The sequence below is a fragment of the Talpa occidentalis genome, unplaced genomic scaffold (genome assembly GCF_014898055.3).
Source record: "Talpa occidentalis isolate TD23 unplaced genomic scaffold, MPIMG_talOcc4v2.1 talOcc4.5, whole genome shotgun sequence".
NCBI lineage: Eukaryota > Metazoa > Chordata > Mammalia > Eulipotyphla > Talpidae > Talpa > Talpa occidentalis.
This window is the reverse complement of record NW_023604861.1, coordinates 89,560,977-89,577,050: the sequence shown is the minus strand read 5'-3', so window position 1 is coordinate 89,577,050 and position 16,074 is coordinate 89,560,977. Positions and strand designations below refer to the sequence as shown.

Genomic DNA, 16,074 nt, shown 5'->3' with positions numbered 1-16,074 from the left:
TAGCTTTTTCTGAGAAGTAGAGTAGATGATTGTTTTCTATTTTGCTAGTCCACTTTTTACAAAGAAATTCTGAGGTAATCAAGAACATCAAAATTTCAGGACCTAGCCTGAGCATAGAAGAAAGGTAACTGTTTTCTCTGAAACACACACACACACACACACACACACACACACACACACACACACACCCCTAGATGAATTTAGGTGTTATGCTAAGAATTGACAATATAATATGATTACATTAATTCAAGAATCAGGGAAAATAAACATCCCTTTTCATGATCACTGATTGAAATTCAGGATTCCTTTAAAAGTCTGAAGTGCCATATATCAACCTAACATACTGACAATGTCAACTGATTGCAGGATACACGAGCTGTCTAGCTAGGGAATCACTCACCAGCAACTTCAATAATAAAAGTGATGATAATTCAGTATTTCTAATGCTGTCTGATGTGTAAATGATTAACTTTCCTGAGGTACATCAAATCCCCTCTTTGGTGATAACTTGATTTTAAACTGTATGTCACTCACTATTCCATCACTACCCTCCTGAATTCAAAACAACTACAGTAGCAAAAACCTTTTTTTATGTGAATCCTTAATATATTTTTTTAAAAAGAGTTCAATCTCTCTCTCTCTCTCTCTCTCTCTCTCTCTCTCTCTCTCTCACACACACACACACACACACACACATACTCTATGATAGAACAAGTAGGATAACATAGGTGACCACAATGTTTTTATGATATATGAGACTATGGACTATTTGACAGCCATTAAATTTAAGCTTCCTAATAGAAATTAAAGTAGCAGAATATAAAGACCTATTGCTGGCAAATCATACCACCTCTGCAAAAGTCCCAATATTTTCACTAATTTTTAGAGGACAAACAATATTTACTCATCATTACCCAATTTGCCAACAATGACCTATCAGGCACAGGGCAGAATGAAGGTTACTTTAGGAGAATTGAATATAAGCTTCTAATATGAAGGCATTTCCCTCTATATTCATGTAAGTTACTTAGAAACAAACAAAAAAAATCAATATCTGGAAAAGGAGAGCAATAAATTGGGCATATGGCCTAAAGCATAACAAGTAAAATATCATGCATTGTGCTTAATGGCAAAATAGCTCTGTGGTGATCAGCAATGGCAGGAAGCTATGGGACTCATTATGGAGTATTATTCAAAATTCTGAACCAACAGAAAATCAGGGTTACTATTTTGTTATTATTAGAAAGCACCTGTCACTATTTTCTCACCTATGTTTTATCACTTATGCTTATCATATGGTAAAGAGTCTCCTTTTTATTTCTAAAAGGCATGGGGAAAGGTGTAAGTGATCATTTCTAACATGCTCCATCAAAACACTCAAATATATTTTCATCCTGAGTTAAAAACAAATAGATTCAGGGCCTCCATGGTGGCTCAGGCAGTTGAGCGCCACACTGTGAAGCTGTCCACAGCCTCTGTAGCACAGATTCTATTCCGGCCAGCCAGCAAGATTCCCACATGGTGCGGCAGACCTCTCCTTTCTCACCCGCTGCTCCCCTCAGCAGTGTATTTCATTTCATCAGTCTGCCTGTTTTGTTCCTTGCTCTGTCTCCGGTGAATCCTCTCACCCTCCTGCACATCTGGTCTGTACCCCGGTTCTTGCATAAAAATAAATAAATCTTTTAAAAAAATAGATTCAGACAATACTCATTTGTTTATAAGAAGGTGTGTTTATAGGTGGATAAATGTGACTAAGTAGAATTATACATCAAATTTCATTTATAATGGCTTATTGACATATTCTCCCTTTTGGGGGCTGGGGAGGCAACAGTCCCATGATATAAAATTGTGCTCACTTTGAACCCAAAGTGTGACATAGGCTGCAGCCTAAATAATTTGGTGTTAACAGAAAAACTGTAGTTCCTGGCTTGCTCCACAAGATAGCAATATTCCACCACTACTGTTTGCTACAAAAGCTATGTTTTAAGTAGAACAAATGTGTTATTTAGTCTACGATCATTTTTAATTTTGCTACTGACAGTCTGACAGGACTACTTAATATTTCTGGCTTGACCTTTCCATGATTTTGTCCTAAATCTCTCTCTCTTTTTTAAATTCCCCTTTATCTGCTATGTTGGGAAGAGAATACAATTGATTGCCCATTACAACAGGCTGCCGTGATGTTATCAGCAGATAGTACTGGTCCAAACAGGTGGTGGAGAGGCAGAATTACTCTTGGCAACTCTGTCATGCATCACATTTCAAGTCAGATTTCATGAGCACTGCCGACCTGTGGGGCAATTCAGGGGCAATATTTAGCCTGTTATCACTCCCAGGAGGGCTAAACAGGACCTTCCACAGCATGGAGAACAATGACATAAAGGTGGTAAAGCTGTTTTCTTTAGGTTTGGTCCTATTCTCACCTGGTAAAGGAAGACTGACCTCCTGAGGAAAGATATTTCTTAAAATCTACCTCTGAAGGCTAAGTAGGAGAAAGATAAAATTTCTGCTCCAATACACTTGAGAACAAAGTTCGTTGTTGCCTAAAAGATTCACATGGGAAAGGTGGGGCTGGAGGCACAGCAGCCAGCACTGCAGCCTGCAAGGGGTTTGGGGATCAGATAGCAGAGACATAGCTGCCATCACCAAATGCCTGCTTCGTGAGTGATAAATGCTTCGTAGGAATTTTCCGTATTAAACCTCTCCACATCTCTGAGGACAGTTCTGTCTTTGGCTCCATATTACCAAATGTGGTGTCTATGACTAAGGATGTTTTGTGGCGGGTTATGATATGGCTGATAATTGACCATTAAACCAAGATTAAACCTAGTTAGTCTTGTTCCACTGGCCAAACAATGAAATAGAATGGTATATAGTCCCTCAATAATGTCTGAAAAGCTAAATCTCTTGTCTTACTGCTCCCCTCATCCAATTAGTAAGAGCCTTCTCAGCTTTCCAGCACTTTGTATTCTGAGAAAAAAAGAAATCTCCCAAGCAGGTTCTGCTTTGTGTCCCTTGGTTCCCCAGACACCTGCATGAAACCATGAAGAGCTGCACCTTGCTGTGTGGTTTCTGACCATGGGACTCAAACTGGAGATGTGGGAATTGGAGATCTTTCATTACACTTTATACAAGTTTATATGTAACTTGGAAATTTTGGCTCCTTTACTGGGCCAGTACAGGTAAAATACTGCCCTAGATAACTTGACAGAGAATACTTGTGATTTTGGAAATTTCTTAATGAATCCCCTAGTGAACAAATCTGAGATGGAAGGTAAGGTGAAAACAGACTCTCATTATTCATTTCCTATCTCAACTACCCACTCATCGTTCATTTCACTGACAAAGAAGTAAGACGTTGGGGTTTTACTAACAGGGAAAGTGATAAGCCAGAAAGGCCAGAACCAGGGAAACTTAGCCAGCAATATGTTGGTACCCCCAAAAGGAAAGTACATGGTTTATATCCCATCATCTGATGATACTGCATTCAGCCACTATTGGTAGGAATTGTCTAGAAAAGAAATCTACTGGGAAGAATAGAGTATCTGCAGGCAGAAGCCACATTCCTAGGTGAATGAGTTATATCTGGGTTGAACCATCCTGGTTATAACAAGATACCAGTCAGCAAGTAGGAAAACAGAGAATGATCTGGCTGGAAGGTTTCCTTGGTCCCTAATCCAGTAAAACATGTGGTCTAGGCAAGGTTCTATTTACATCAGAAAACCAAAGAGTTTAAAGAATCTATGAGATGTGAATCATGAGGTTCTATAGGTTTGTGGGGCACACATGTGCCCAGAGACCTAATCCTGGTGTGTTAGTGCCAGGCTCAGTGCAAACATTAAAACCTAGCCATGGAAGGTGTGGATGATTTTGGTTGACTTTTTTTTTTTTTTTTTTGTAATTGTCAGAATAAGGTTGGATCAAAACCCTTTATTCCACCAAAGGACAAGCCTGGAGTAGGCACAACACGTATTCAATATTTGACCCAAATTTAAGTAGGGATTTGGCCAGAAGTGGCCCAGGCTGAATTACCACATGGATCAGCACAGCTGATGCTCAAAACAGAAAAGGTAGGTACAGTATGCTTAGGCTCTGCAGCCTGAATTATAAATTCAGCAAGTAAGAGGGAAATCCAAACTATGTTTTGAGAGGGGAAAAAAATTCAAGGGAATCGTCTATAACTTTTGGAAGATATGACTGAATATGATTTTTAGTGAAAGAAAAAATTGGAGCTGTTTCACATGGGTGAGTAACCAAGTAGCCAGGTGAGTGGGGCAGTGAAACATCTTAGCCCATGTCAGTGCTATAATACACATAGTCTATATGGTGATGATTCTGACATACATACAATTTTCAGATGAGATAAAAGTCTCATGACATCAGCCATGTCCGCCAGGATGAGCAGGCGCGTCACGGCGGACAGCAGCGCCCTTGCCGCCCGCACCATGGTGCCCCGTTTCACCGAAGAGCACGGGTCATCAGCAAATTCCGAAGAGGCGATGCGCATAGTCTCACCTGGAAGAGAGACAGAGGAGTGTGGGCAGACAGGAGGCTCAGGGCTAGAAACCCTACATATGGATCTGCGCATAGACAGTTACTGCTCTTCTTGCAAAGCTACCAGCACCAAGTGGTGCTTCCGCCACCTCCCACGCAGCGGAACCCCTCAAATCAAATGTATCAGTGCACGAGGACAGGTGCTGTGGACAAACAAGGTGCCCACTTCATGCAGAAGTGTGAAATTATGCTTTCAACAGCAATAAAGGATATATTGAATCCAATTTGTCTAAGAGTTGAGATGAATTTGCTCCGACTTAATCAGTCTCACTCTTGATTTCCTTTGGAACAGTGGTTTTACTAGACTGCTAGTTAGGGTTACTGACAGTTAAGTGCTCCACAGAGGAATGAAACTTGAGACCTTGACACCTCATTAACAATGAACTCTTTATTGAATTAATCAGACAGTAACAGTCTACAGAATTGTCCCAAATCTAGTTGTGTCACACTTTGCTATGATCCTGTTCAATAGAGAGCCATTTAAAAGATAATTGAACTAATTCAACATTTTTTTTAAGTTTTATTTATTTGTGCATACAAGAACTGGGGTACAGGCTAGAGGTGCGGGGGGTGAGAGGATTCACCAGAGACAGAGTGGGGGGAACAGAACAGGCGGATTGACTGAAATACACTGCTGAGGGGAGCAGCCGGGGAGACAGGAGAGGCCTGCTGCACCACATGGGCAGCTTCCTGGCCAGCCAGGGTGAACTCATGCTGCAGAGGCTGCAGATAGATTTCAGAGTGCAGTGCTTAACCCCTTGAGCCACCAGAAGGGCCCTCAACAAATATTGATTAAGCACATACTTATGTCAGTTTCTCCACTAGTAGAGAATTACAAAGGTGATGAGAATGCCCTGATCTCAAGGAGTTTACATCTCATGAGGAAACAGTTTGTATAGAAACATTCATGATACAGTAATGATGCACCATAACAGACATGAATAAGAATGTAGGCAAAGGAGGGGCAGGCAAAAGAGTGGTTTACTCTTTTAGTGTGAGGCTTGGAGATGTTGTCAACTTTGATGGACTTTGAAGAACTAAAAGGTGCTCACCAGGAAGGAAAAGGTGGGAAGGGACACTTAGGCAGCATGAGTGCCATACAGGCTTGAAGCCTGAGCAGAGCAGCAAGTATAGGGAACAGCAGCCAAATGGAAGGCCACGGAGAAGAAGGGGCCTGGGGAAAAAGATGCCAGTTCAGGGAACACTTTGGGAGAGATCTGGGCTGTGCCTTCAGCAAGGAGGCAAATGACATTAATAGATTTTTATTTTAGCCACTTACATAAAATAAACTAAAGAAGACGAGATGAGGGTAGAGAAACCGGCTAAAAGGGCTCTCTAGTCTGAGAAGGCAGTAATAAGTGTCTGGGTCAGGGAAAGAGGAATGACATACAGAGAGAAGGGAGTATTAATGAGATCTGTGTGAGAAAAACAACAAATCTAAGGACTGATTAAATGTGAAACCACAGAAAAGGAGACTTGGTGAATATTGCCATGATTCCATTCAGAGGTACACATTTGCACAAAGAAACCCCAAGAGTGGCAACCAGAGGGAGGTCACCAATTAGGATCAGATTGCTCCCATATCAGTGGGGTGGAATTCCACATGGGGTACAGAGGAGTGGGGAAAAGCATAATGAAACATTATATGGCTTACACAAGCGAATAAAAGCTTCCATAAATTTGAAGAGTAGATTTAATATGACCAATTATTTAATTTAGGGTAAAACAATTCATTCAATACTTTGTTTACAGAAATGATTACTTCTCATCTATTAATCAAAACCTAGCTCATTTAAATGAAGTAAATTATATCATTCAAAGTCTATGTGTCCTGAAATTTGTCCTAAGATGTGAGGCAAAATAAAAACAACACTTACCATTTTACAGGCAGATAGGAATCTAATGTAATTTGCTCAGTTAGTTTTCCAGTTATCTAAATTCTCACAGTGATGCTTTTTTTCACTTGGGAAATACAGGCATGTAAGGAAATATATTTTGTGGTTGGATTTTTAAAAGAGGCTAGCATTTACAATAAATATATTAGCCAGCAGATTAGTCATTATGCCTAGGCACAAATAAATAGCTTAATATATAAAAAAACATGGAAAAAAAAAACCTTAAAAATTCATTACCTTACCACTTTAAATGGTATGGTAATTTCCACAATGTATGGCCCTAAATAACAAAATAAACTCTGAGGTAGAGACTAGCAAGTCCACGATAAAAAAATCCAAGTGTCCCATCCTTGCCACAAGCACACATTTACATAAATCTACTCCCCATATACAACTACTACTACAAAAAAAAAATTAGAATCATCTGCAGGTATCTTAATGGGGTGGGTGGCTACCACATTCTCACTCAGTTCAGTGAGGCTAGAAAGAACATTATACTCCAAAGTGCATCAAAAGAAATACTGAGAAAGTCTCCACAGGTAAAGAATGACAAATTTATATATGACACTAATAGATATATCAATTGTTATTGGAAAGGATCCAGTTCTTCAAAGGAAGGGGAGATTTATTTTGCATGTGAACTTAGGGGGTTACATAGTGGACACCAAACCTATAGGTTAAATCAGCATGAGCCAGAACTTAGGTTATAGCAGACCACCAAGGGAGGGCTCCACTCAGGGCTACCTGAGCGTAGCCCGTCCCCCCCACTCAGCAAGTGCAGGAGCTAGGCCTCATCAAACTGATCTTCAAGTCCAGATTTTCACATAGGGGGTCAGTACAATGGTACTTCATCGAAATGCTGACCATTTGGTGAGCAATTCTGCCTCAAAGGCAGTGGTGACACATACCATTATAGGGCTCTCAAGTGGAGCTAATCAACCTGGGGCCTGCAGCAGAGGCAGGGGGAGGGGGGATGCTGGAGGAGGAGGGGGGGTGGGGAGGGGGGAAACAGAGAGAGAGACTAAGAGGTGAACCCATATTAGCAAATGTGATTCTGCAAATGGAATTCTCACGCTACATTTGAGAATATTCTAACACAAATACAAAATGATTTAATTCGACTTAAAACTAAAAACCCATTTTAAGCAGATACAAATGATTTCACATTGTTCAAGATTTCAAAAGAAAGGCAATCTGAAGTTGCTATCATTTTAATGTGTTTTCTACTTGTGTAGTTTTAGGATTACTAAATTAAAACTGTAATCTATATTACAAAGCAATAAGTGAGTTCACCAAGATAAAATTAGCTATTTTCAAGGAAACTGCTTTATCTCTAAGACTAAAATGTTTAGCTAAGAAGTAGCATGTATGGGTAGGTCAGGGGAGGGGGCAAGAAGGGAGGACAGCAGAGAACTGCCTGTGCTTTTCTATACAGTCTTGTATTCACACTCAGTTACTTTATTACAGATCTAACATCAGAGAAGTGTGTCTATTATAATGCCTTTGATCTCCTCAAGTCACTATCACCACCTAGAAAGAAGGAAAATTAACATTTCTAAAGAAGTGAATGAGGGGAAATAATAATATATAGAGAGGGAGCTTTTATATAACTTTATTATATTATTATAAAAGCATAACATGTTAACTCATGGTTAAAATAAAATACATCTTCAAAGTCACAAAGATCTAAGATCACATCCTGACTCCACCCCAATCATTATTAAAGAATTGAGCTTGGGCCTTCCTGATTGCATGGGGGTTAAAGTCTCAGCACTATCAAGCTACTGCAGGCCACTGCAACATGAGTTCAATCCCCAGCCGAGGAGCTAAACCACAGGACGCAACAGACCTCTCCTCTCTCACCTGCTGCTCCCCTCAGCAGTGTATTTCAGTAGATCTGCCTGTTCTGCTCCCCACTCTGTCTCTGGTGAATCCTCTCACCTCCCACACCTCTAGCCTACATTCCAGTTCTTGTGTGCATAAATAAATAAATAAATAAATATTTAAATTAAAAAAGAAGTGAGCTTGGCCATCGTTCAACCTTCAACTACAAAATAAGAGTGACCATAATGATTGTTACTTTGTAGCCTGCTCTTAGGGTTAAAGATTAGAGATGATTTAATCAAAGCACCCACACAAGTACTTACCCCAAAAATCTGTACTGGGGGCTGAATCATTATTATCATGAAGACAACCACTGCCACTATCACTGTGATGTTCCCCATTATAAGAAAACTTGGTAAATTCCTGGTCAAAGATTTGGAAATATATAATTTGGTAGGTTCCATCCCTCCTGGGCACAATAATTTAGAAGCAAGATGGTTTCCCATTAAAAATACAGTCTTAAGGTAGACTATACCCTAAAAATGTTCCTGGTGCTTGACTTGCAAATTGGTGCTTATTCGGGCTTTTGTGCTGCTTTGAAGCTGTGGAGGTGGTTAGATTAGTTGTGCATAAACTTGAGGTTGTATCAGCTGAAATGCAGAATGATGCAGTTCAATGATTTTGAGGGAGAATAAATAAAAGACAAGGACAATATGCAGAATGAGAAGCCTGCATGCAAGGAAGGAATTTTTTAAATACTTGACAAATGAACAACTGGAAAAACTGAGAGAAGCACACACACAAGAAAAAGAAGCTATGGTGTAAATATATGTTCAGAGAACACAGCACAGGGTGAAGGGATGAAAAGCTCAGAAATATTGATGGAATAGATGCTGGGGAGGACTTGATGTGAATCTCTGACTTTTCTTTGCACTCTTTCAGCAACAGCAAGTCCTGGACTTGCTCTCTAGAATTAAATGATGGAGGCTAGAACTACAGTGAAAATGAAAATAAAAAAGAATAAGGCAAGCCACAGAACAGATGCTGTAAGGCAGAGCAATGAAACAACCAGAATAAGAGCAGACGAAGACAAAGGAAGCAAAGTAGAGAGAGAGACATGTCAATGTCTCTACCATATGCTGTGTGACAATTTTACTGTCAACATTTTTATTATAAAATAAATATATGCTTCTTATGAAAATTAGAAAATACAATTAAATGTAGCCCAGATATCATCCAGTTTTAATAATCAGATACAACCACCAGGTAATATTTCATGGATTGACTTCTAGAAAGCTCTTTGTGCCTATATTTTTAAACAGCAGTTACCATATGCATTATTAACAACTATTCATCTTTGTCTAATTACATAAATTTTCCTTTGTATAATTAGTTAAGACTTTCCTTTGTCTAATCACATAAATTGTCTGATATATACTGATAATTAATGTTTTCATATTTCCAACCCATTATAGAATTTCTAGGAAGATGAATCAAAAAGCAAAATGTTCCAATCCCCTTGGCTAGTTTGTTACCGTATCAAGATAACGTATGCCTTCCTCCAAATATTTTTCAATCATTTTCTTCTAGGTACAAATCTAAAAGAATCCCAAAAAATGAATCCTTAACAGTAATGCAGAAAATGCAATATGGTTTTAGAGAAGAAAGCAAGATTAGTGATGTATAATACCTGACCACAACTTCACAAAGGCTTAGTTAGTTTTACTCTCCAAACTATACACACCCTCACTGAGTCACACACTCACACACAGAGCAAATTCAGAAATAAACATAACAGAATTTTTAAAAGGTAATAAAGTAGACAGTACAAATCTTCTAAATGCATTGTCATTTTGATTATCTTTTAGAGTTTTTAAAGTAATACAATGCTTGTATGCCACTTACTGCTATGGTCGACTAATTTACAAAGCAGGTTAGGAAAATATTTATCTTCATTTGAGATAAAGCAAAATGAAATGTTAGATGAATGCTCAGTCTACAGAACACCATGGAAGCTCCAGTGTTACCAGGGAGGATCTTGACACATTGCACCATACCTCTTGGCTCCTTTTTAGAAGACCCATAGGTGAGAACTCCTTAGTTCAGAATCATACAGTTGGTTGATGTATAGGGAAGGATGAGATGAACAGATGTTGACTTAGCCGAAGACCTCTCTACTATCTGCATTAATAAACAGTGAAGAATGTCCTCCTCTGAATTGGTTCCAGCAGCATAGGGATTGGGCTCACAAGGTAACTGAAGATTCCTTATATTTCAAAGATTCTATTATGTCTATTTAGAGCTAATATTTTATCTCTAAAACAAGGCTCTCTTGTTTTGTTCCTAATAAGAACAATTCTCTTTTTTTGTAGCACTTACAGTGTACCAAATTCTAAGAGCTCTGCATATTTTAAATGAATTACTCGAAGCACTTGATGAAGTAAATACTTGCATTGCCACCATTTATACCTAAGGAAACTAAAGGGAGACAGAAATTCCTTGCGTAAGGTCAAAGAGCTGCTGAGTGATGGAGCCATCATTCAAAGCTAGTCTGACTCCAGAGTCTATGCTCTTAACAACAGTGATTTGGGAATATCTTTAACATTCTGCTTACTACTTTAAAATAATTAATTTACATATTTCCATATGAACCTACATTATGATTTGAAGACTAGTGCAATATTTTATTCAGTTTGCAGAGTAGTAAGAGGAAAGGAAGAAATAAGGGAAAGGAAGGAAAGGAAAGGAAGGGGCGGGGAGGGAAGGGAAAAGGTAGGAAGGCAAGTCATTTTGCCTGTAATTTCTTGTTTGCTTTGAGAGCTCCTTGAAAAGACAGGAAGGCAAGAGTAAATCAAAAATATTTCTTCACTTGGGCCTCCCTGGTGGCGCAGTGGTTGAGTGCCGGGCTGCGAAACTGCCCGCGAGGGTCGCACATGGCGCACAGACCTCTCCTGCCGTGCCCACTGCTCCCCTCAGCAGTGTGTCATCAGTCTGCCTGTTCTGTTCCCTGCTCTAGCTCTGGTGAATTCTCTCACCCTCCCGCACTTCTGACTGTACCCAGTGCTTCTATAAATAAATAAATAAATCTTAAAAAAATATTTCTTCACTTATTCTCAGACTCCACCATTCCCTACTGTCTCATATCAGTGCTGATTTGTGACTTCCTATGCCTATATATACTTCTGAGTCTTCAACTCTTTTCCAAGATTGAAAGGTTGACTACGGTAGAGACCAAAATTGTAGCATATTATTTTTTTTTATTCTTAGCAATTAATATATATTTGACAACATACATTCTCTAAAAAAATGTTTGATAGAGCAAAGTAAGGGCCTGCCTGGCACCTTAACATTTTGAAATATCAAACTGATGTTAAAACAAGGAGAAGACAAAAGAAATACTAAGTGCTATGAACTTCACAATAAAATGATAATATGAATATCTTCTTACTTTTTGTTCAGTTGAACTGGTGAGTTCAGAAAGCAATAGTGACACAGTAAGGTTTGAGAAAGGAAGGTGCTAGTGGAAACAGCAGCCCTTCGCTTCTCTTTTGCCCATATAGACATTTGCTATCAAGATGAGGCAAGTGTTAAAACTTTTTTTAGTAACAATCAAGAATTTGACAGAGCAATGCATGCATTTCACCCAGGGTGGTTATGAATCAAACTTATGATTAGGGGAAAAGGTCAACAATCAGAATTTTTTCTGAGATTCAGGTATGATGAAATAATGTATTTTTTAAGCAAAATCTGCATTAAAATAAGCTACCTCCTGGGGACCCTATAATTTTAGAACTGAACATCTACACCAGTGCTTGGTGTGGTGCAGGTCCTCTGTTAACAAAATCAAGATAATTCTCGGCAAAAGATTTGATATTCAGAAGAAAGCTTTATAAGCTTTTTTTTAAAAGCAAGTGTCATACAAACTACACCAAAAACATGTGAATGTCAAATGAAAATGCTGTTTACTCCTTTTTCATTCTACCAACGCCAGTGGCCTCATGTTTCTTTATCTTTGAGTTTTCAAGGAGCTCTCAGAGAAAATAAGAAATTATAGGCAAAATGACTGAGTTTATGAGTCCATTGTCCCTGAAGTGATTGGGAGACTGGTGAGCTGCTGATCTGGGTGATATCCGAGGCACCATTCAACACTCACACCCGTCTGACATGTAAAGGCACAGAAGCCTAATAGAAACTGTGAGAGGTCAGGCATTCCTCCAATATCCTAACATCCTAATCAGGGGCTCTGGTCACAATCCTAGAGTGGCCATGACACCAACAAAGACAATGTATTGCTAGAAAATCAAAATTCTTTCTCACCTAACAAATTCCCCAAATAACCACATTAGTATGTTATAGCCCTGTCTCAGTGGCTCACACAGCTTCCCATTTGGTCAGGTCCAGGGTTCTTTATAAATTCTGTCTGTTCCAAGCTGATTTTCCTCCTACCAAGATATGTCCAGTATGCAAAAGTACTACAAATGTCAGTAACTGAAGATTAAGTGTATTTAAAGTTATGAGCTATTAAACGTCGTTAGAGACAGTAATGCGCCACCTTGCAGAAGGCACAGATCATTAAGCGTATGGATTTTAATTATTTCAGCTGTAGCCTTTTTCCTGAGTTGGAAGGAGAGTATATGAGGTTATTTTATATGGTTGTAGCCAAAAGGATTATCAAGCTGCAATATGGCACACTTCACAAATGAGACCTTTGCAAGGACCTGTTAAATGTAGCAAGAGCCACATTCCATAAAAAGGTGATTAACATCTTGGTCTCATATGCAATGGAAGACCATAACTTGGAAATATTAAACAGTGATATGCTGAGCTTAAGAGCAAAATGGAATATAGGGGGATCAGTCACAAATCATTATTTAAAAATAATAAAATCATTTATTATTTTTATAAAATAAAGGAAAAATTGATAAACATGTAGATTTCACTGTTCAATAAACATATTTCTTAAATAACTGTACTATATCAAAAATATAATTAAGGACAGTCTATCATAAGTTAGCTTGTAAAGCAAATAATCATCTAATGAATTATCTTTTATTAAGATAAAAATAAAATTATCTTTTATTAAGTCTAAGATTCCAATAGTGCTTATATGTAAGGCAAGGCCTGATATCAAAAACATACTGCAGATTTATTTATATTATCAAGTCAATAAATGTTTCTGTTGCTCAGTATCTTTATTCTCTACAACCTTGGCTGCAAATCAAAATCCACTGGAATGTCAGTAACTGATCTAGCACTTGAGAGTTGAAAAGTGATTTCAAAGTCTGCCAGTGTGATGAGATATCTAGTCTGGACAGCAGAGGCAACATGATCATCAAAAGTGCTAGCAAGCTGCACATTTCAACACACAAATGTAAAGAAAACGTTGGTTCCCTCTTGACAATCAGTGTACATATAAAAAATGTTGAGGAGATGGTCAAGGGGTCAGATTTAATGTTTAAATTTTGGAATTTAAAAATACCTCGCAGCCTAAATCTTACATGCAAACTCCAGGTGTGACCTCTAGGGCAGAACCTTCTGCCTTCCTAGGAAACCATTCCAATTTGAGACAGCTCTAATTATTTTTTTCTTCAGCTATATGGTTTTTGATATCCTCTCCCTAAACCATACATAAAAATCTAATCTCCCCTTCTACAGGATATATCTTGAGAGAATAGTTTTTAAATGTCTTTAAGGAGAAGGAAAATGTCAAAATAAACATTCATGAGCTATTGCCAGGAAACTGATGCTGCATCCAGGTTGTGGAAAAAACTGCTAACACAAAGAAATGAACAAAAACTCCCCCAAGTTTTATAAATGTTAAATATTTACTAACTAGTCAGTTCTAGGTAGTTTTGAAGTAAACTCTTTGCCTCAGGCATTTCTGTTGATTAATAACTAGGTATATAATGTAATTTATACAATTTTTGTATAAAAGATTAATTGGTGAGCAGTTTTGTTGAAACTGGTAAGATATCCCATTTTTACATTATAAAACTTTTTTAAATTATAAAAAACATTATATAAAACTTAGTCTTCATAATGGTTTATATGGTATAAAGTAGACATGGCCTTCTTACAATAGTGGATGATAACAACCAAGTGTAGTGACATGATAGAAAATAGAGATATATGCCACAATACTGGATGGTTTCACTTATAGGAGGAACATAGGTGGGCCAAATAAGGAATCAGGAAAAAATATATCACAATAATAATTCTTAAAATTAGCAGGCACTTATAAATCAGAGACATTCTGCAAGGGTAATCTGCAGAGGGATCAAAACAGGGGAAAGAAGAGTACAAGGGACTATGGTGATGGTTCACAGGTAAATTGGTGGTGGGAATTTTACAGGGAATAAACCTTAAAGGAGAAAGCATATAAGCATACCTTGTACAAAAATGGAAAATGATGTAATATATATATGTACATAGATACATATATATACATATATACTGAAAAGGTGAGATAAGATGGTGGACAGCCATATTGCAGGCTAACCTAGAAAATGATTAACACTAGAAAATGATAACACATCAATTTTCAAATCCTTCAGTGACATATCCCTCCTACCTGTCAATACCGAAAGTTTACCAAGCTCTGTAGAATATAAAGAGTGGCTAGTGATTCACTTGTCTTAGCTTTATTTATTATTTCTTTAGCTAACTTAGATATAACCACCTGTTCTCTAATAATAAAATCTCTACCAAACTAATCACACAATATTAGAAATTGGAGGCAAAAGAAGAATCAAGTCCCTCCTTGCCCTCTCCCCCCCAAAAAAAGAAATAGTGATGTCAGTCCTGATGAATACAAATTTCTTGAAAATGGAGAGAAATATCTGCTATTTGATAGTGGAGATCATGAAATGTGGGTACCTGGTACAGAAACTGGCTTCTATGATTTTGGTAAAATTTAAGGGCTGGACCTGTGACAGAACATTTAAATGTAGTTCAGACACGTATTGCCAGTTATATATGTTACATACAATGATAAGAAACAGCAGGAATAAAGTCTTTTAATTTTGTAATTAACTTTTTCATGTTCCATGATATCCTTTTTAATTAATGTCCCTCTTTTTTATTTTGTGACTTTATCTCTTTTATGACCAATTAGTTATGCAGTGAAAATGTCTGCAGCAAATCAGTGGTGATTCTACTGACCAAACTAAGTAGTCATTCAAGTTTGGATAATTGGTTTGCTTTTACATGCCCTTTTAAGCAAATTAATCGTGTAAACATGAAAGATATTGCCAATCAGCTTTGGAGGGCACACATCTGGTTTACTGGATGCTAGAAATAAACTGATAACAAATCATTCTGATCTATTTCATGATCCAAGTTACTACGTATATTTGAACATACTAAATATAAACTCACTGATAGGACATAACTTCTCAATTTCAGAGAGGAGAAACTAAGTATTAGCTTGCTCCAGGTCACACAGCCAAGCAGGGGCAGAGTCCAGGAAGAGAAATAAACCTCATTTTTTTTTTAAAGATTGATTTGCTTATGCATGCAAGAGCTGGGGTGCAGGCCAGAGATGTGGAAGGTAAGAGGATTCACCAGAGACAGAGTGGGGAGCAGAACAGACGGATCTACTGAAATACATTGATGAGGGGAGCAGCGGGCAAGATAGGAGAGGTCTGCTGCACCATGTGGGTAGCTCCGTGGCTGGGGATTCAACTCATGCTGCAGTGGCTGTGGACAGCTTCACAGATTGCATCTTAACCCCTTGTGCCACCAGGGAGGCCCAAGAAATGAACCTCTTAACACTGAGTTTGAATTTGTTTCAATATAGTAC

At 38.1% G+C, this 16,074-nt stretch overlaps 1 protein-coding gene across 5 annotated transcripts in view; it reads right to left on the bottom strand.

The window, feature by feature from the left end:
* Positions 1-16,074, bottom strand: part of CTNNA2 (catenin alpha 2) — a 1,153,910-nt gene that overhangs the window by 824,796 nt on the left and 313,040 nt on the right. For all 5 annotated transcript variants that reach the window (XM_054701781.1, XM_054701778.1, XM_054701779.1 and 2 more), the window contains exon 4: positions 4,349-4,515. In XM_054701781.1, coding sequence (XP_054557756.1) covers positions 4,349-4,515 — 167 coding nt within the window. The remainder of the gene's footprint in view (positions 1-4,348; positions 4,516-16,074) is intronic.